General features: G+C 43.3%; 1 protein-coding gene across 1 annotated transcript; it reads right to left on the minus strand.

Moving 5' to 3' along the window:
* Window positions 1–1,998: 1,998 nt before the first annotated feature.
* Window positions 1,999–19,835, minus strand: galr1b (galanin receptor 1b). The gene is made up of 3 exons (XM_063188266.1): window positions 19,179–19,835; window positions 18,622–18,687; window positions 1,999–2,319 (listed from the first exon to the last, which is right to left on the minus strand). The coding sequence occupies exons 1-3, from the start codon at window positions 19,833–19,835 to the stop codon at window positions 1,999–2,001; spliced, it is 1,044 nt and encodes a 347-aa protein (XP_063044336.1).
* Between the last annotated feature and the right edge of the window lie 2,026 nt (window positions 19,836–21,861).

Here is a 21,861-nt window from a genome sequence, read left to right on the forward strand (position 1 = left end):
ATGGCTCATTCTTTTGAACCCAAGTTTGTTGTCCCGACATCCGTTGTAAATGCATGCTTTTGCAACAGTTAGGGACAATACAAATGTCTGGAAACCGTACGCCAACTGCCTCCAGTTTGTGTTTCGGAATCCTGATCGGCGTACTCGTTCTATTGCCCTTTTCCGAGGCGGAGGTCGGAGTTCCGTGGTTTCAAAAGTGTGAACCATTGGTGGTGGATTATGTGGTGCAAATTCATATACAGTAGCTCTCCTCTGCTGCCTGATACAGCATATTGGTGGTGGAGGTGAGCCAGCCTCTATGTGCTTCTGTATATAAAGTAGCTCTCCCCCGCTGTCTCATATACAGTATTAGTGGTGGATTGTGTGATGCACATGAGACAGTTTTTTGCGTTTCCACATACAGTAGCTCTGATATGGTATTGGTGGCGTCTTTGTGTTTCCACATACAGCAGCTCTTCCCCAATGTCTCTTATGCTGATGGTGGAGTTTGTGGCTCACACATCATGACATGAACCGCCTTTTTTTCACACACAAACACAGTAGTTCTCCTTTGCCGCCTGCTATATTGTTGGTGCAGTTGAGCGAGTCTCTGTGTGTTCCACCTCTTCTATCTGCTTCAGATATTGGTGGTGGAGTGGGTGGTGGAGGTGAGCTTGCCTGATTTTCATAGACTTCAGATCACGTACCGCAATTCCGGTCTGACCAGGACTATAACGATTAGCGTTTCCATACCGGAAGAACTTTGTTTCCATGGCCTGGTTAACCCGCCTCCCTCGGCTTGCTACTGGTTGAGGGCTGTGCCGAAGTTTAAACCAAACATTTCTTAGACTAATAGAACGTTTCTGCTTAAACCACGTCACTGCCTTGAACACGCCTCTACCCAGGACGGTTGGTAATGCTCAGCTGATTGGTTCCAAACAAAGTGGGTGGAGTTCCCGCTGTAGCGGGATTGAGCAAGCTCCTAGTCCTACTGTGTGTAGCTGAGCCGAAGGCGTTGCGTCACCAGTAGTGCGGAGCCCGGCTAGAGATGAGTTAGTCCCTGTGTTCCAGCTCTTCTACAGTATCTGCTTCATACAAGTGGTGGAGGAGAAGTTCCACATAGTGTGTCTGTGTGTGTGTGTCTGTGTGTTGGTCTGTGTGTTTCAGCTCTCCTAACCATGTGTTGGTGGTGGAGTGGGTGGTGGAGTTGAGCTGGTCTCTTTTCTGCTTCATATGTTGGTGGTGAAGGTGAGCCAGTCCCTGTGTGTTTCCACATAGAGTAGCTCTCCTATCTGCTCCATATATTGGTGGTGGAGTGTGTGGTGGTGGTGAGCTAGTCCCCGTGTGTTCCTGCTATCCAACAGTATCTGTAAAGGAGTCTGTGTGAGCGAGTCTCTGTGTGTTCCAGCTCTCCTATCTGCTTCATATGTTGGTGGTGGAGTGGGTGGTGGAGGTGAGCTAGTCTCTGTGTGTTCCAGCTCTCCTACAGTATCTGCTTCAATCATACAGTGTATTGGTGGTGGAGGTGAAGTTCCACATAGTGTGTGTCTGTGTCTGTGTGTTTCAGCTCTCCTAACTGCCTTATATGTTGGTGGTGGAGTGGGTGGTGGAGTTGAACTGGTCTCTTTTCTGCTTCATATGTTGGTGGTGAAGGTGAGCCAGTCCCTGTGTGTTTCCACATAGAGTAGCTCTCCTATCTGCTTCATATATTGGTGCTGGAGTGGTTGGTGGATTTGAGCTAGTCTCTGCGTGTTCCAGCTCTCCTGCAGTATATATGTATAGGAGTCTGTGTGTGTGTGTCTCTGTGTGTCAGAGCTCTCCTCTCTGCTTCATATATTGGTGGTGGACTGTGTGGTGGATTTGAGCTGGTCTTTGTGTGTTCCAGCTCTCTGCTTCATATGTTGGTGGTGGACTGTGTGGTGGTGGTGAGCTAGTCTCCATGTTCCAGCTCTCCTACAGTATCTGTATAGGAGTCTGTGTGTGTGTGTGTCTCTGTGTATTCCAGCTCTCCTGTCTGCTTCATATGTTGGTGGTGGACTGTGTGGTGGTGGTGAAGTTCTCCATGCGTATGCGCACCACCTTCTCGGCGGGCGGCGGCGGGTAGAAGAAGTGGCAGGCAAACACCTGCTGGCAGGCCCTGCGGAAGTTCTCCGACAGGAAGGCGTAGAGGATGGGGTTGACGCACGAGTTGCCGTAGGCCAGGCAGTGGGACACGATGCGGAAGGCGAAGGAGGCGTCGTTGAGCGGGAAGCGGCCGAACTCCACCCACATGGCAATGATGTGGTGCGGCATCCAGCAGACGAGGAAGGCTGCCACCACCAGCAGCACCGTCTGGGCTGTCTGTGGAGGAGAGAGAGGAGAGGGGGCACAAACCAATCACTTTAGGAGTATACGTTAGAAACTATAAAAGCATACCTCCATGCACTGTCAGGGAGGGAGGGGAGGTAAACCAGTCATTGTTAGGAGTATACGTTAGAAACTATAAAAGTAGACCTCCATGCACTGTCTGGGGAGGATAGAGAGGAAAGGGGGGAGGGGGGGGACCAGTCATTGTTAGGAGTATTCGTTAGAAACTATTAAAGTAGACCGCCGTGCAGAGGTGTCACAAAGCCAGTAAAAGTAGTTTAGAAAGTTGAGATCCACAACAGTCATTATTATGAAAACACATCAGAAAAAATATAAGAGTGTATACCTCTAATGGAAGAAAGGAAAAATCAGTCCTAATATGCTTCACTGAAAATAAATCCTAATATGCTACACTGGGTGCTTAACTTTGCCAATGAATAAACTGAAACTTAAAAAAAATGAATAAAGAAGCACTCATTAGATATTTCTTTTGACTTTTTAATCGCCTGACAGATGTTTCAGGCTTACACGCTTCCTCAGTGTGAAATCGTCATTTCACACTGATGAAGAGTGTAAGCCCGAAACGGCTGTGAGGCGATATAAAAAATCAAAAGAGATCTGATGTGACAGAGGAGATAGGAACAAACACTGGAGTCATTGTTACTGTAGGAGAACACGACAAGTGCATTAGGATGTTTGGGGTGTTCACATCCACAATGGCAGTAATCCAAGTGCCAAAAATACTGCAGTAACTACATAGTGTGAGAGGCAGTGGTGTGTGCACTGGCTGTATACACAAAAGGTGTACTTCATTGCTTAATTCCAAGGCAATATTTTGATCTTTATGTCAGATATTCCTCAGGGAAACCATTGACCATAGCCTTGAAATTAATTAATAAAGGGCGGTCTGGTTGAGAGAGAGAGAGGGCAAACCACATTGGCGTCATTGTTTTGAGATTGAAATGAGAAACTTGAACAGCACTCGCAATGTGCATACAGTACCTCTGCGCAGAGCTAACTTAACGCAAATAATCGTAGTTTAGAAAGTAAAAAATCCTACACGTTTTCTTGCCAGCATAGCTGACTGCACTGAGTGGTTGGTCGATCTGCCGTCACAATCAGATTCTAAGCTAATTGGATAGAGAAGGTGGCAGGGTTTTTTTTTTTTTTACTTTTTGGATTTTTACTTTTCTGACGGCCAAACAAAAGAAGCCATTATGCATATCTACATGCTGTGACATTTTCAGAACACTGGCCACATTTACATGTTTTTTATTATGAATAATTACCTCCGCCAAGAAAGTTATGTTTTCTGTCGCGATGGTTTGTCTGTCTGTCTGTCTGTTTGTCTGTCTGTCTGTCTGTTTGTTTGTTTATCTGTCAGCAGGATTACTCCAAAAGTTATGAACGGATTTAAATGAAACATTGTGGAGTTGTTGGAAATGACAAAAGGAACAAGTGATTAAATTTTGATGATGATCTGGATCACGATCACCATCCCGGAACCAGGACATAGTCAAATGTTCTATCAAACAGCGTCCTTGGCGGAGGTTACACTGCACTTTGATTACACTCTGAATAGTGAGGTGTTAAATTGATGTTTTCAAGGCATAATTAAGTTTTTCTCAGAGTTACATTGAAAAGTTCAAGTTAATTCTGAATTAAATGTCTTGTGCAAACAAGGCAATGTATGCACTGGCTAGTTACTTCCGTCCACTATCCTCCAAGCAGCCGTCATGCCCCTCTGAAAAGTTCAAGTTAATTCTGAATTAAATGTCTTGTGCAAACAAGGCAATGTATGCACTGGCTAGTTACTTCCATCCACTATCCAACACAACCTTGGAGGAGATAATAACAGCACAAGGTGATGCTGATACAAGGCCAGTTACGTCGACCAACAGTAGCCTCTTTCTTTCATTCTAGCATCTCCATTGTGCGACTGAATCCTCCGAGCAGAACAACGTCTGCATGGAGGTTTAGAAAACACATCAGTAATAATTACTATGGCTGACATTCCTTTGAAGCTATATGGTGGTTTTCAGTGAGTCCACCATGATCGTTCCACATTATTCATCATGGTACTATTAAACCGACTGGACTTTTGAACGATTTATGAGACTCTCGTCTGTGAAAAGAGGAACAAAATTATCTCATTATTCTCAGATAGCCTGCTATAAAACAAATGGCAGGAAATTGGAGGGCCTTGGGAAAATTGATACAGTAGGTGATATACAGGTGAATTATTATTCCAAATCTAGAGTAGAGTAACATTTATTAATCCTGGAGGAAATTAAAGATGGATTACGGATAAATGCAGGATGTGAGGCAGCAAACAGTATGTTATGTGATATGAGTTAGCCTATGAGATATGAGATATGTGATATGAGATGAAGATTCAGGGAAACAGTGTTTTTGTGAACTGGTTAGTAACACAATAAAGCAAGTGTCCTCCTATTAAGATACACGCAAAATAGTCATGCAGTACCATAGATAATGATACGTATATGATATCATCATCTATATTCCTGATATATGGATCCATAAACTCAAAATGCTGACAAAAGTACATGTGAAATCCGTTCATAATTGACACAGAGGAACTGCCCAATAAGAAGAGGACTGCACACCCAACCCAAGCAGGGCTGCAGATTGCTCAATGCACCATGCTACATAAATACAGTGTACTTGACAGTTGCTATCTTGGCCATAAGCCCACCCACACAATTCTACTCAACGCCTTATAAAGTGGTAGTGTGGGTTTGCTTCTGGGATTGTGGACTGCAGTCACATCTGTTCCGGAACAATCGGGGAACGTTTTTTTCAGGGGAACTTTTTCTTTGTCTGGTCAGAGAATTAGTTGACTGCATATTCTTGTAGAGCAGTACAGGAGCCTCTTGTCAACCTCAACTCGCAGAATGTTTTTGAACATTTTTTTCTGTAGTTTTTATTTTCCTTTCCTGACTATTACCTGTGTTTTGTATCTTGAAATGTCCATGTGGGAATTATGTGTATTGACATATGTAAGATACTTCACACCTTAATTTCCCCCTGGGAATCAATAAAGTTATACTCTACTCTGCTGCTACTGTTTTTCCACTGTATTTGCTTGACTGCGTCATCATTGCTCCTTTGCCAAGTCTGGGCAATCTACATTAATCCCACAATAATCCCCCCACTTTGAAGTCTCAAGGAAGTCGCATGATATGTGCATGGAAGGGGAAAAAATATGTGGCTCTTGCTGTGTACTTTGGATTATAGTACCCTGACAGATAATTAGTATATAGTAGCCAGTCCAACAGCATATAATTAGTACATACAAATGTAGAGGAATCTAAAAGAATAAAGCAAACTACAGTATATATCTATACTAGGCTGACTACATTACAGTTAGCTGATATTTTTATCCAAACCAACTTCACTTATTTTAAGAACAGAACAGGGTTTTGGTTACAATCCCTGGAGCCGTGTGGGTCTAGGTGCCTTGCTCAAGGGCACGTCAGCCATGGAGTGAGGTGGGGAGTGGCAATGTACTGTAGTATTCGAACCTGGCACACCCTCTGATCTAAAGCCCATCTCCTCATCCACTAGGCCATCGGTGCCTCAAAACAACAACTGACTAAAACAACCTCTGCCTATTTTGGAATAGAACTACACATTTTACCAAGGCAACAATCTGGCACCATTTAGCTACTGCAGTGTAAGATGCCGCCTGACACATTAGTGACTCTACAATATTCAGAGAGCACTACATTTACTCAGCCTAATGGCTATTTGGCATAATGGATTTTCAAAGAAATGTCACTGAAGTGAAACCCAAACAGAAACCACAGAGGACTTTTCAAAATGAAGAAGAGGGAAGGGTGTTGGGGGGCTTGGGGAGGGGGGGGCATGGGTTGCCACCACAGACTGAGCAAGAAATTGCAGCCATGCCAATGTGGCTTTCAAACTAATTCAGACATAATTAGCATGCCTTTTTTTCCCTGCCCCTTTCTAATATATTAAGCCATGCAGCACGCAGAAGAACTGCCACCCCGGCCCACTTGTGGTCGAACAAAGGGAGACCTGGAGACCCAGCCGCTTCTCTTGATTTCGGAATTTATTCAGAGCGTTGTGAAGTACACTGCCGGTTAAAATGACCCGGTCCTTTTCACTTCCCTGCCCTCCTTGAGTACAGCCTCGCTCCATTTCCCTCTGTCATGAGGGCATCAAGACAGTCCAGTGCCTCCTCACCCCACCATACCACACCACTCCACACCACACCACACCACACCACACCACATCACACGCTTTTAGTCTGATAGTCTGTCTCTAATGAAAAATGGCATGATCATGTGGCCAATGAACTCTTACACCTCTATGGCAGCCAGAGGCTGCTAAAAGCAAAGGGCTTTGTTTGGTTGTAAATTATGGGTTGAAATGAAAGGACCTTGGTCTTTACAAAGGTGTACTGCGACAGGGTTGTTCAGAGAGCCGACTGTCACAGGAGGTCACGTATAGATTTTTTTTAGTCTGAATATGAAGCCGCTGATGTCAGTTTGTTGCCATTGGCATTGACCATGAATAACACCCTTTAAATGAAACACAGCTCAGATGGTAAACACTGAGCTCAGACATCATTCATCAACCAATGCCTGTCGCTTCAGAGGTGTTAAAAGCAATGACTTTTCTAAGCGCTTGCATGTAAATTGACTCTAATGCTGATAGCAGTCTGTATTGACAGATAGACAGCCAATTAACACTAAGACACTTTCCTTACATTTTTGGACTACTAAACTAAACTTATTACGGTCTCCTAAATTAACACGCACCCAGCTAAATGCCAGGTAGCCCTTCAGGCCTAAATATACAGGAAAAAGTTATTGTGCTCTTGCATAGGGATATTGAGGTCTTACCGGGCAAATACACCGGCCGTGACAAGATGAAGCAACAGAGCATCGCTGGACTGCGCAGCAGCTATACGAGCGATTGAAGCGGCAGAGTATGTAAAGCAGAATGCAAACATTCCACCATTCCCATTGGCTGTGGCGGCTGTCGCCAAATAGCATCATGGCTAAATTTGCTTCATATTCGCTGGAGTTCAACTACAAACTGTCGCTCAAGTCTCGCGAATCGCCTCGCGTCGCCCGAATGGCTTTTGTCTCTTCTGTTGCCCGCAACTCAATACAAAGTCAATAACTTCCATCGCACTTGTTCTATTCGTGCCTTTAGGCCAGTGATTCTCAAAGTGTGGTCCGGGGACCAGTAGTGGTCCGCGACACAGCTCAGGTGGTCCGTACGGGGATTTCTAATTTTCCAACACAAGCTAGCAGTAGGCTATATTTGTAACATTATTACAAAGATAAGCATAGCTGTAGCCGTATTTTCATCAAAATAACCACATAATACATGTGAGTAAAAATAAGTGATCTGCATTGAAATTAGCAGTGTCAAATTATCACCCGTCAACTGTCAATTCGGTTGACAGGTGGTCCCTGAACATTTTTGGGGGGACAAAGTGGTCCTCGGCCTGAAAAAGTTTGAGAATCACTGCTTTAGGCCTATATTTTTTTCAACGCATGCAGCTACTCTAGACCACCTCATGTTAGTTGGTCTGTCGTAAAACGATTAGTTAGAAGAAAAGATTATTGGGAAATGTTTTACAGAAAGTGATTATCTTTTTGTGATTTCTCACAACCTCCATAACTCTAATCCAACACCTTTGCCACTGAGCCAAGCAGCTGGCTATCTTTTTGTGGTTTCTAAATGACATGTTCATCATCATGAATAGCGCAGGATGATTGTCATTGTCGAAGTAGATTGTCATTGTGCACCTTTAATAGCTTACGGCAGGGGTATTCAATTAAATGTCAACGAGGGCCAGTTTTTCGAATTCCTCCCTGTAAAGGGGCCGAACATGTATTATGGTTGCTAACTGTCAATGAAAAAAATATGGGACACTTCATTGAAGTGGAGGGTCTGGGGGTGCTCCCCCAGAAATTTTTGCATTTCTTAGATGCAATTTACTGCATTTAAACGTCCTGTTTCAGCACGATAACGGAACCCATACTTTTATCTCTAAATTCCGAAAAACAATTCTGTATTTCAAAGGGCTTGTGGGGGGCCAGAACCTTGCTGTCCAAGGGCCGCATCTGGCCGCCATTTGAATAGCCCTGGCTTACGGCATCTAAATACCTTCACTGTTCACTAAGCCACTGTGTATTAGAATTACTGCTCCAGAGACTCCTTTAATCTCTGACTGCACCACCATCATCATCATCATCATCATAATAAGGACTACTGGATGTTGTTTTCTGCCGTGGGATATTACAGTGGTGGAGGCAGTGGGTAGTAGTATGCCTATGGCATTATTCAGTGGTAAATAGAGTGCTGCAGAGAAATAATGCTCTAACGTTCTTCGTGCCACTGTCTGTCATAAAACTACACAGACTGTCTGACCTGACACTGTCTGCAGATCTGACATCAAACAGAACAATGTTTTAAAGGACTTTTTTATCCTGCAAATGTCACAGGGACGCTTACAGTAATGTGTCTAGAAAAGCCGTAAAGACCCGATCTAACATTACCAGATGTTTAACGCGCATGAAGAGAGTGCTGCCTCTGGACTGTGTCACTGGTGTCTCTACTGGACACATTGATTAATTAAATACTTAAATGACTTCCCTTAAACAAAGGAAGTGCATGATAAGCATAGGGATATACTGTACATCAAGAACTAGTGGCGTGCACAGACATTTTGGGGGGCAGATGCTGAAGGGGTAGGGGGCATGTGGAACTTCGGGCTGCCTGCCTTACTAGCCTATAGAGGCTATATATTATTCAAGGCATTATTGTCCCACGCTTTAGATTATCATGGCAATATGGACCACAATACATTGTGACAAAAAATGTTGAAAAATTAACTTTCAAAAAGGGCATTTCTGTAGGGCAAAGGGGCAGGTGCTTTAGCACCACTTCATCCCTAGAACTATCTGTGCACACCTATGTCAAGGAGGCAATGAAAAAGCAGCTGACCATGACCACTTAGGCACAGCCTACATCATATATTTGGTATATCTACTGTAGAGTGACAATGACCAAGCTGCAATATAAAGAATGTTATAAAGTTTTGTAGCAACATGCACGCAAATACATGGGCTACTACTCTGACTGTACGGTAGGTCTGTAGTTTGGAAACCATTTTGTTTATTTGGGTTTTTTTGTGTTTGCACTCAACTCCAGTCTGTTGACATTGTTTCAATGAACAGATATGCGCTGCAAACTAAGGCAGAGTGAACAAAACCAGTTTGCTGGCCCCCTAGAGGTCAGGCCTATTGCAGCTCTGCACTGCCGCCCTGACCCTCCCTGGCGTCTGTGGAGATACTGGCACTGAGGAGGCTGTGGATGCTTGTCCAGAAGCAACTCTTGTTTACACTATGGAGTCCCTTGTGTGCATATGGTGTGTGGGGCCCACAGCTTGTTTCTCTCCTTTCCGCTCTAGTGCAGTACAGCTGCGCATTTCAGCTTGCGGGCCAACTCGTGTTCATCGGCCTGTCAATGCGAGCAGCAACGTGGGCACTGTCAAATGACTGTGCTGCCAACACCACCACCAGTACCACTGTCATCAGATGGGAGGGTATGTTAGATGGTGAATCAGGGCTGGACTGCCAATCGGGCATACAGGGCATTTTCCCGGTGGGCCGATAGTACTCAGGAACCGATGCTGTTAGTTTTTTGTTTCTTTTTTGTTTGTTTTGTGTTATTTTTAGTTTTTCCCTCTTAGAGACCGTCCCACCATGTAGATGGGTCGGCTCATTAGTCAATGGACTGAGCCAATCATATGGTCATAGAAAAACAGGTGGGGCTGGTCTGCACCAAAAATGCCCAGGCCATTTATTGGGCCCAGTCCAGCCCTGTGGTGACTACAGGAGGCCAGCTTGCCTCACAATCTGGTGGGGTTGTGAATATGTGGCTTCAGCAGATGCGTAATGAGCTTTTTGCACTGTTATGTACTCAAATCCTTGATGACATTTTTGGTCATTCTAATGTTGCATGAATGACCTTTTCTGTTATTTGATCTAAAAACATAAAACAAGTAACACTGTAATGTCCTTTAGCCTCAGTCCAGCATGGCCACATGAGTGGTAAAATGGATAATTCTTCTTGACAACATAATAAAATAAAAGCTTTTCTGCCTAAATCACGGATGGTGCACCATGATGCATACAGTGCTAGTTTGTCTCCTGTGAATATGCATTCCCTCAGGGATTGTTTTCACTGAGCATGTTGTCCTGCTTGACCTTGACATTCAAAATGTAATTACTGATGATATAGGAGCATATTGTACTGTATGTCCCCTGGGAGTTAGCATCCCTTAATGGACTAATGGTGGCATGTCATTTCTCCTAAGCTTCTTTGTTCCAAACTCTCACATTGTTGCCGCAAGCCATTCCGCTACTGAATTTTACGAGGATAATGGGGGAAAAAGCAAGTCATGAAGAAATGTTAGCCATAAGGTTCAGCAAAGTACGCTCCTTGAATGAATGAAAGCGACCTCAAATGAGGTGAAAAAAACCTGCAATGCTCTTTGAACTATTGGTATCAGTGAATGATCAAACGCCTCCGATGTCCATAACCATCAGCCCAACTTTCACCTACATACAGTTTAATACCAAATGATGGAAAAGCGAATTAAATAATATAACCGGAAAACGTATTATTGACAGGTCAGAAGGAAGGCTCTTCAGAGTGGCCAGTCCCTGGACTAACAGCAGAATATTAAATATTAAGTGGGAGTCAATAAACAAGAGCAAGAGAGAAGTAGATGAGTGAGTAAGATTTCTGCAGCTGGTCAATCACTTGTTTAAGTAATAGCTGAGGACTGCTGCATGCATAAGAAATCTACAGACTCTCCCCAATAATTCAGAGTGTACTGTAAATCTTCTGCTGTGAGTTGTGTTTCCCTTAGGATACTTTGAAGCATTGTCAGACTATGTAACTCAAAAATTAAATCTTCATCCAGACAACTCTTAATGGTGTTCTTGCAAGACACATACCATGAAAACACAATCACAACAGTAACTGACTTTTAAAAATTATTTAGAGTGACCGTCAGTCTGTATTCAGCATCTCAGATGTTGTGCTGCTGTGCACTTTATGTTGGATGTTCCAAGTTTGCCTATTCACTGTCCAGAGATCTTACTAAACATAGTATCCTAGAAGAACAGGCACGCAGCCACAGCATGCTATTCATAGCCGACACAATCCAAATATTTACCTTCAAAAGATCATTCAACCATCCACTCAAAAATATATGCTCCTTGGTTGTATTGTATACACTTTATGCTGGCCAAGCACATCTGTCTAATGTCAGTCTATGGGGATGACATTTGTAACCAGTGTTTCTCTGTCATTCACCAATGACAGTTTAATGAGGTAGAATACAAAATGCTCATAAGAGTATGCACATCCCACCTCTCTGAGGCCAGGTGCAGGACAAAGGCACATTTGATAGTGGAGAGAGTAGAAGTCAGCACACTGTAGCTCCGCTTTGAAAAGGTATTCAGGTCATACGTTTCGACCCAACATGGTGTTCATCATCAGGCATATTCTACTCTTTCCACTTCCAGAATACAAAATGCTGACATAAAGGAAAGTTAAACTACAGATTAACCATTGCAGGCCCAGCTCAAGGGTCAAACACATTCATTCACTGAAGACACTGTACTGTAACTTATGTCAGTTAACATTAACAATAAAACTACAATGTAATTAACAACAGATGGTCACATTCATGACTAATGCAAACATCAGGTGAGTGTCATATGCTGTAATGCCACACAGTAGGAAAACAAAGGGATGCCTAGTCCTTGTCCTGTTTTCTTTTCAGTCTGCAATCTGCTGTCTGTGTGGAGGAGCCGTGGCATAGTGGTTAAGTGGGCTTAGGATCAGAGGGCTGCTGGTTCGAATCCCACCCATCCACTCCCTTTCAAACTCTTCATTGCTGAAGTGTCCTTGAGCAAGGCATCTAACTAACCCTCTCTACACATAACTAACCCTAACTACACCCAACTAACCAATCTGGTGTCTATCTGGGGCAGCTGTGGCATGGTGTTCAAGTATGATCAGAGGGTTGCTGGTTCGAATTCCACCCAGCAACTCCCTTATCACACTCCATGGCTGAAGTGTCCTTGAGCAAGGCACCTACAGGTAACCAAGCCATGCCAGGCTGTGGTCTGGCCATGCACCACTGAGGAAGCTGAAGGATGTGGTGGAAGCCACAGTTGGGAGTCCAGCTCATTATCTGTCCTCCTGTCCTCTCCTTTTAGTTGTGCCCTCCATCATGGGGAGCACGACATCACTGACGACAGAAGTTTTATTCGGCCCTACCGTGGCTGATATGGTAGGGCACACGTTTACCACTCGGCCGACCCGGGTTCGATTCCCGGTCCGGGTCCTTTGCCGGTCCTTCCCCATATCTCTCTCCCAACTCGCTTCCTGTCTCTCCTTCACTATCCTGTCTCACAAAAAACAATAAAGGCTGAAAAGCCCCAAAAAAATACTAAAAAAAAAAAAAAGAAGTTTTATTCAATATCTCGCAAAAGAACAATTCGAAAGTCATTTTTTCATGTGCTATCGGGATGTTGAATGGGGAAACCAACGTCCTCCAAAAGTTGTCATGTCTAGACTGACAACGGGGAAACTTAATTGTTTTTTTCCACGACAGTGGGGAGTCAGGAAAGCACAAGGCAACAAGCCAAAAGGAGAGGATTGGATGTTAGATATTGAGTGTCGCCCAGAAAAAAAGGGAAAACGGATGCGCTGCGAGGATCCAAATCTTCAACGCAGGTGCTCAAACAGTCTTTGTGGGTAGTAAATATCAAAAAAGAATGCAGGAAACTGTGGCACTCCGGTTTCATCATTTTTACTTTTCTTATAAGCAACAAAGGACTGACCGAGGCGTTAACGAAGCCTTAGAGAAAAGTACAAATAACGAAACCTGAGTGCAACAGTTTCATCCTCTTTCTTGTTAGATATGAGTGATGATGTTCTAACTGCACACATGTTCTAACTGCCAGCACAGCCATGTCTGTGCCACGTATCATGTCAGTCTTCTAAACCTTTACAGGCCGACTGAGAAGCGTGCCGGTGCCCATTTCGGCACCTAATCGCGAACTGGCCGGCGTGTTCGCGCAGCAGATCTTACCGTTTGCGAACCGGAAAATTGGACTTGGACGTCTGAAGGTCCATCCAGGTAACACACAGCCATGTGCGGAAAAGTTCCGAGCCCAGTATGAACTCGGGAGGTTCGCAGTTAAAGGGCAACTCTTGTCAATTTCAATGTGCTGTTGTATTGCTCACACTACCCACTACCACACTAGCTTTTCAGTGACCGGTGACGCCGCAGTTTTTGGCTCAGCCCTTTCCGAGATGTGAGCTATTCTAATGGGGGCAGCGATTTGTTTACATTTCAAAAAAACATTTTTATTGATTCCCAAAAACATCCAAAAGGTTGTGCAACATCAGCAGACAGCTAGCAAACAGCGATACCTTTTGGGAAAATATTTGGAGTAGGCCTATGTTCATTTTTTAAAAATTGTAAACAAAAGTTGCCCCATTAGAATAGCTCATATCTCGGAAAGGGCTGAGCCAAAAACTGCGGCGTCACCAGCTACTGACAAGTCAAGGGTAGCGTGCAATACAACAGCACATTGAAATTGGCAGGAGTGCTCCTTTAAGCACTTTAGTGCTGAACGTAACTGGTGCGGGCACTGGCAGTGGCACCGCTCTGGTCAGCCTGAAAACAGTAATGCCTCTTTTCCACTACCGGTTTTCTGGTAGGCCTACAGCTCGACACAGCGCAACTCGGCCGCCAATTTTTACTTTACGATTGAGTTGTGTCGTGCCGATTTGAAAATCAAAAAGTGTAGGCCGAGTCAAGCTTTGTCGAGCTGTAGGCCTACCAGAACACTGGCAGTGGAAAAGAGGCATAAATGACTCGCTATACAGATACACACGTAACAAGAACAGATAGACGAAGAGCATTGTGGCTGAAGGACATATTCTGAGTTCTTCTGGATTATCTCTGACGGTGCGGTGCACCATGGCAACACAATAGAAGACAAGGCATGTCATGCCTCACAGACGTCAGGAGATGTTTGTGGTCACAAGAAATCAAATGTACCAACTGGACTGAGGACACCATCAGGAATGCCCGTGTCTGTGGCGCCCACTTCATATCTGAAGTTATTGTGACCATCCATTGTCCTATTTGTCCTATGTCATCCATAGCAGAGATGTGTGGAGGGGGTGTGGAAAGGCGGACTTTATCAGTGGAGTCTAGAGTAGAGTGCAGGTTAGGGAGAATCAAACATCCCTGACACCATGCTCTGCTTTAACAGTATTGTTCTTTTGTACTAACATGACTGCCTTGCACAATTTAAGCAAATTCGATTAATGTTGAAGGGTGGCACAATAGGCGTGACATTTTCAATTTCAGTGAATAAGCATCCTTTAACCATGTGCCAGGTGCCCGATGTCCTGGGGAAGTGGGAAATCAATTGCAGCATTCTTCCAAATGACTCTCCTTACTCAAAACACACTTTTTCATTGAAACGCTGAATTACTGTGTAATTTGAACATTTCAAGCATATGAGCCACCCTTTAATATATTAGATTTTATGTTACACCTACAGTAGGGAATGTAAATATAGACATGACATGACAAATATCTCTATTTCACTATATGTCTTCTGTTGTCCTGCCTTGCACTTTATTGTATGGCTGTCTTCGTGTCTATGTCTATGTCTTTACCTTACGTAAGTATGTCCTTGCATGGGAAAGTAAGAAACGTAATTTCAATTATTTTATATGGCCAGTGCATGTTAAGAAATTGATAATAAAGCCGACTTGACTTGACTTGACTTGAGATCAAAGTTGCGAAAATTTGTGCAGGGCAGTTATGTTAGTACAAAGGAACAATACTGCAAAAGAAAAGCAACATTTTGCAACGTCTGGGGAGTTTGATGCACCCTAGTGCAGGTGGGTTGGAATTGGGTGAAGAGACCACTGACTTGTATACTATAAGACTTAGTTGTGAGGCAGGGGTGTGCTAGGTTGTGTTGTTGGGCATTGTAGACATGTAGAAGGATCCTGAATCGGAAGTGTGACTAAACAGGAAGCCAGTGGAGATGATGGAGGCCCTGTGTGGTGTGTTGGCAAAGGTCTGGTGTGGGTCAGAAGTCTTACTGCAGCATTTCTGAATATATTTTTAATCTCTTTATGAATTTGGCTGGGACAGCATTGAGAAGGGCATTGCTGTGACCCAGTCTGGAGGTTATGAAGACATGAATGAGGAGCTCAGCAGTGTCAAGGCTGTGGGAGGAATGGAGTTTAGAGATGCTTTTTAGATGACAGAATAATAATAATAATAATAATAATAACTTGGTTTTACATAGCGCCTTTCAAGTAACCCAAGGTCGCTTTACAAAAGGAGACAGGGATGGAGAAGAGGGCAGAAGAGAGGAGGGGGTAAAAGTGGGGCTGGGGGCAGTGTGGTTAAGGACCATAGACCTCAGTGAATAAATGTGATTTTACTTTGTAGGTGCTATAGAAGAATATTAAGAATAATGTGCTTGAAATGGCATTCATTTAAAAGAAAATTAATATTATTTCCATTTGAAAGCCATGAAAATTGAGCACAACAATGAATCCCTAAACAATGAATTAATACGAGACTTTCATAACCTCTTATCAATTAATGACTGCTCTTCCCATGAATCATCTCTCTCCAATTTCCATACTTAATGTCTCCTATTCCACTTTCAGACTTCCACTATGCATAAGTGAAAAACACACGTCTCATTAAATTCAAAAATACATTCCATACATATTGCTACTTTGCAATAGCCAGACATTTCGTGCTCTCACTCTGACAAAGACTAACTGATCATTATTGGTTATATGATGCATCACATATCACATTGGACAAGTGTGGCACTGCAGTGAACAATATTCAGTATTTCTTCAGCAATAATTGAACGAGTGGCTTGTGTATTCGGGGTGTTTTTTGTTTGTTTTTTGTAAAGCAGCACATCGGGTTGCACAACTGCATGAAATACGCTATAAAAATAAATTGCATTACCTTGCCTTGTGTGATGGATGGTGTCTACAGTATTGCCTGAAGGGGCACTGTCTTGATCAAATGAAACTCGCACAAGTCTCTTAACACTCCAGCTATACTCCAGCACTTCCCGCCTTTGCTATCTCCGCAGGCAGTACAACACTGACCCTGTAAATCATTATGGTGTATATGTCCAGGACAGCTTTGGCTGGGCCCAGGACAAGGTCCCCCACCCAATACATTCAATGTAATGAGGACCCAATTATGGGACCCTATCTCCCAGGGCCCGGGACAACTGACCCCTTTGCCCCCCCTCCTGTCAGCGTCCCTGTGTACCTTGGCTAGTTTACTGCATAACAAGGCTGGTTAGCCGCACCTTCAGAAAGAGCAAGAGGTAAAATGCACTTGTTCTAAAACTTGGGCCCCAACAAGACCAGAATAATGTTGTCAGGGGCGGATCTAGCCATTTTGGGGCCCTAGGCGAATTATAAACACAGGGCCTTCAAAAGTCATTCTTAAGATCAGGTCTGCTTTTTTGTGTGTTTATCGTGACTGGGGTGACAGTTGGGGTCCCCTATGGAGGGCAGATTTGATTGAGGCCCTAATCAATTGCCTAGGTTTGTCTAATGTAGAGTCCACCTCTGACAGTACACAACTCGTGCTGTTTGGCTGCAGCTGATGGGGCCAGTTCACATCAGCCTTGATTACATCTAATGGCACCTGTCTAGCCATAGACATATCTCATCATATCTCATTCACAGCACTGTAGTGTTCAACATACAGTACGTATGGGTGTGTATTTTCGGGTCACTTGTAATGAATTCACTTTCAGAATCTACCTTGATGTCATGGCAGTTCTGTATGGTCCATTGACCTCATGTCTAGTGCAGAGCGCTTCATTAACTACATTGTGATGTGTCATGACCTACTTCAGTGAATTATTAAGGCAAAGGTCAGTTCTGCGCCCGGTCCGTTTACAGCCTATAGCGCTCAGCTCATTAGATGGATACTCATATACATGTATTAGGCCTACATCCATATTGGCCTTTCCCCCTGAGGTAACATTACTCTGGTACTCTGCATACACGTAGGTAAAGATTGGAGGTCACTATGCTTTTTTCTCTCATATGCAGACAGTACCCTTTTCACATTGACCATTTTTATATACATTATTTCATGTGGTGTACGAAAGATATAGTCAGTTACAAAAATATAATATTGGCAATAATACAATAATAGGACAAATTGTAAAAATAATAATAATAATAATAATAATAATAATAATAATAGTTTAGCAATAGTGATACATTTTCATTACACCTTCCATGTAAAATAACTGTCGCACACCTCCGATCAGCGATCATGTTGTTGACACAGGCCTAGGCCTTCTGAGTCTAGTGAGCCAGACATTGACCATAAATGCAGTTACTGTCCTGCCGACCCTACCTACCTTCTTGCTTTTATGTGCCGAGATGCACTAAGCCACCCATGGCCAGTTATTTGTTGCTATAGATACCAATGTCTGTGTTATCATAACGTCCTGAAAGCAACCTTTCACGAGCACATTAGACGCCAATTTTGACTCATTATTATAATTGCGGACGGTCTCTTCCCAGTCATCTGCGTGTAGTATATATCGCCCTGTGATTGGAAATGCAACAGTACCTTGATGTTTGTCTCATTTTACTGCCATCTGCAGCCGTGATGCCAACATGCATCAGTCCAGAGAGAGAGTGACTTTACAAATTGTTTCTCTCGGGTGACTCATATTACAAATGGCTAATTGTTTTTTTATATGTACATCTAACGCAAAACAAAAAAAATCCCTGTGTTGTATTTCTGTGAGCCACCTAACAACAGACTGTGGAACCACAAACAAGCTGATGTGGTTCCACACATAAGCTTGTAGGCTATGGGAAGAAAAATCAGGCCGGGTATTTTTTGCCAAGACCGGTCTACGAGGCATTGCGAGAAGCAATGAAGTCTTTAACAATGTTTTAGTCATCCAATATGAACCTAACAGCCAGAATTGTATCAATATCCATCTAGCTTGAAGAGTCCTGCTTTGGTGGCATGAGGACTAATGCCATTGAGGGGAGGGCCAGGTCAAAATCATCAACAGTCCCCCGGGCAAATCCCCTATATGCCATATATGCCCAATCCAGCCATGATCACTGACCCTCAATAGGCTATCTTACCTTTCTCTTTGAACGCTCCGACTTCTTGGACATGTTCTTCATCTTTTTGTGTAGATGATACAGGACCTAAAACAGAATGAATGCATGTTATAAACACTAACTCTGCAAGAGAATCACTCAGCCACATCAACTCCTGAGATGTATTTTGGATAGGGGTAACAGGTGGCAAAGCAGGTAACTTGTCACCAGGTTATCTGTGGTGTGGATGTCTTTATCATAGAGGAAAAGGAAACCTTTCAGCTTGAACAAAGTACTCTGTGCAATAAAATAAGCCAAACCCTGACCCCTTCGAGGCATTTCACTCACCTACAACGAAGAGCAAGTAGGCTATAACGCCTCTCATTAAAAAAGATATCCACAATCATGTTCTTGTGTTCTTTACTCAGTTTCTTCAACTGGGATATCCTTTCACCGACAAGATAACACTATAAAATAGGTTATGCACTTTGCTCCACAATTAACACTGCACTCGAGAGTGGCTCTAAAGGTCGTAGGCTGTAGCACATGTAAGATGTGATAAATCAAAAATTCCTATTCTTGAGTGATGTAAATCTTACCTTTGTATAACAGCACGTGATCAAACACAGTGGTAACAGATACCCAATCACTAAAATAGACACTTTGTACGTCCGTTTCGCCGGAATGTCGGTCCATATCTCCCAACAAAATGTGCTATTGGGAGCTTCAGGATGACCGGTAAGTATCTGTTGTAGGGCAATTGGAATAGAAAAGACAACGGAGAGCACCCAAATGATACAAACTCCAATCAGTGCATTCCTTTTGTTGCGTATACATGGCGATTTCTTCGAGTGCACAACAGCGATGTATCTATCAATAGACATAGCCACAAGAGTAAAGATGCTCACAAGCATGCTCACCGTCACAAAGTAGTGGACGAATTTGCACATGAAAGCCCCGAAAATCCACTCGGGAAGGCTATATATTGTAGCTTGAAATGGGACGCAAAACAGTAAAAAAGTCAAGTCTGCAATACTAAGATTCAAGATGAAAATGTTAGTGGTACTTCGAGAGCGCCTGGACTTAATTTTCCCAATTACTGTGATCACCAATGTATTTCCAACAATGCCCAAGAGAAATATACATCCAAATACTACAGGCACAATGACCACCTCTGGGCGAATAGTGTCATCTGTTGTTGTGTTTCTTGGCTCATCAAATGCGTAAAATATCGTCTCATTTTGAGGTAATGACATGTTTCCATCCATGAGCATCAACTCCAAGTTTCCATATAATTCCTAGGAAATGAAATGCAACTTTTCTTCTTTCCAAATCGACGAGTTGACCCATGCGAGGAATCAGGTCATCTGTGACTGTGATGAATCGAGTATTGTTTTCAAATGTTTTCCATGAATGTCGTCGTGTCCTGAAACGTCTGTGTTGGCCATTGCGTCTCAGTGAAGTGCTGTCAAGTCTTCGGACCACGCTGGAACACGCACAATCCAGCTACGTTGCCTGAGTGCACTGACGCTGCTGAGCTCTTTCCCCGGAGCGCGCGCAAACACTTTCAGTATGGGCGTCTCATTTCCAATGGCGCGCGTGCCTCATGAACAGCCACCCAGTTTCGCCCAAGTAGTCTAAAATGAATAGCCTAAGTAAATTAATAAATGTAACATTTCAGTAATAAGGAATTTATTTGGCAGACGAATAATAGGCTATGACTAATTTAGACTATTCTACCATGTAAGCCCAAGCATATTCTTTGTGACTAACTTTATGATGGGCGAGATGTTTGCGCAAATGGGCTATCCCAGCATCTAAATTTAGTAGGTCAAGAACGCATCATAAAACTCTCGTTAAAATAGCCTCTAATGTCATAATTTAATTTATGCTATGTGGATTTTGAATGGTACTAAAGGGCACTCTGCTTTATGCTTTATTTAATGGCCTATTGTAATAATGATAACACATCTATTTCATCTGACCAAATCAGTCAATAAATAAATAAATAATTGACCTTGAAAGTTACCGCCAAACGCCTGAGGGGTGGATGGGGCTCGTTCCCTCCAGTGAGCAGGTGTTAGGGCAGGTGTGCTACAGTGCAGTGAGCTGTAGAGCAGTCGTTTTCAAAGTGGGGGCCTGGGACCCCTGGGCGTCTGTGAAGGGATGCTATGGGGCTCCATGACAAGTTAAATAAAAAATATAGCAAAACAAAATCCTAATTGATGAATTAATTAATTTTGAAAAATCAGCTGAACAATATACCCATGAGTTAAGAACTGCATTGAAATAATCTATTGAATCTCTGAACATAGGCCTAGGCCTGCTACTGCTCCCACTGGGGAGCTGCACAGACATAATTGTGGGATATTGTGTGGTATGACCCATGTAAGGAGGGCCTTGGTTGGAATCTACCGGACTATGAGGGGCCTTGTCATGGTTAAGTTTGGGAACCCCTGGTGTAGATAGAATGCTTAGGCCTAGTGCTGAAATCTAGTCTGCTCAATCAAAATAATCTAAGATTAGGCTCTAGATTAGTCTTTTAACAATAAGATACATAGCCTAACTGCAAAAAGCAGGTAGCTTCTGATCATAACACCCTGATCATAACAGAGTAGGCTGAGCCTAGTTTCTCAAAATGGTTGAGTAACATTTGAAGTGAAAAGTGTTGCCAATTTCTCAGGGGAGCATATGGCACATATCCATGGCAACCAAGGACTATTCATCACTTGCTTGTTTATTCTGTTGCTCACCCATTTTACCATGAGAAGTCTTCTGCTGACCCAAAAACATTTGTCCCTGAAGCCCAACGCCTCTTCACTACAAAAACACTTCATTATTGGTCTATATTTATGTCTTATATTTATGTCCAGATTATGTTAAAATTGTACTTTTATCTACTGTATTTTCACAGCCCTCTAACGTCTTCGCTCACCCCACAAAACTTGAAATCTCGTCATGGCCGGGTCAAGATGGCCTGGGGCACCTAGGCTACAGATTTCTGTGGGCCCGACCAGAAAGTAAATTTTCAAAGACAGTGTCATAATTACGAGGTAGGATCAAGGATAGCATGTCCTGTGCTCAAAACAACAGGAGAATTTGTCAATATTGCATCTTGTCACAATTCTTCAATTTTTCACTTTTGGCCAATCAGGGTCCCCCCTGGCAGGTGAGGGCCTGCCTATCCGCCTATCTCCCTATCCATAATCCGTCCCTCCTTAAAATTGGATAATAAGCAGCAGAACATAATGTTGACCCAGGTACACTTAGGTACACTTGGCG

Source organism: Engraulis encrasicolus, chromosome 22 (genome assembly GCF_034702125.1).
Source record: "Engraulis encrasicolus isolate BLACKSEA-1 chromosome 22, IST_EnEncr_1.0, whole genome shotgun sequence".
Classification (NCBI taxonomy): domain Eukaryota; kingdom Metazoa; phylum Chordata; class Actinopteri; order Clupeiformes; family Engraulidae; genus Engraulis; species Engraulis encrasicolus.

Excerpts from the sequence above, each read along its gene's own strand:
- galr1b (XM_063188266.1), bottom strand. The coding sequence starts at position 19,835 with ATGTCATTACCTCAAAATGAGACGATATTTTACGCATTTGATGAGCCA. Across the intron at positions 18,688-19,178 it reads TCACGTGCTGTTATACAAAG|GTCCTGTATCATCTACACAA; the intron begins GTAAGATTTACA and ends ATTCTGTTTTAG. Across the intron at positions 2,320-18,621 it reads CGGAGCGTTCAAAGAGAAAG|ACAGCCCAGACGGTGCTGCT; the intron begins GTAAGATAGCCT and ends TCTCCTCCACAG.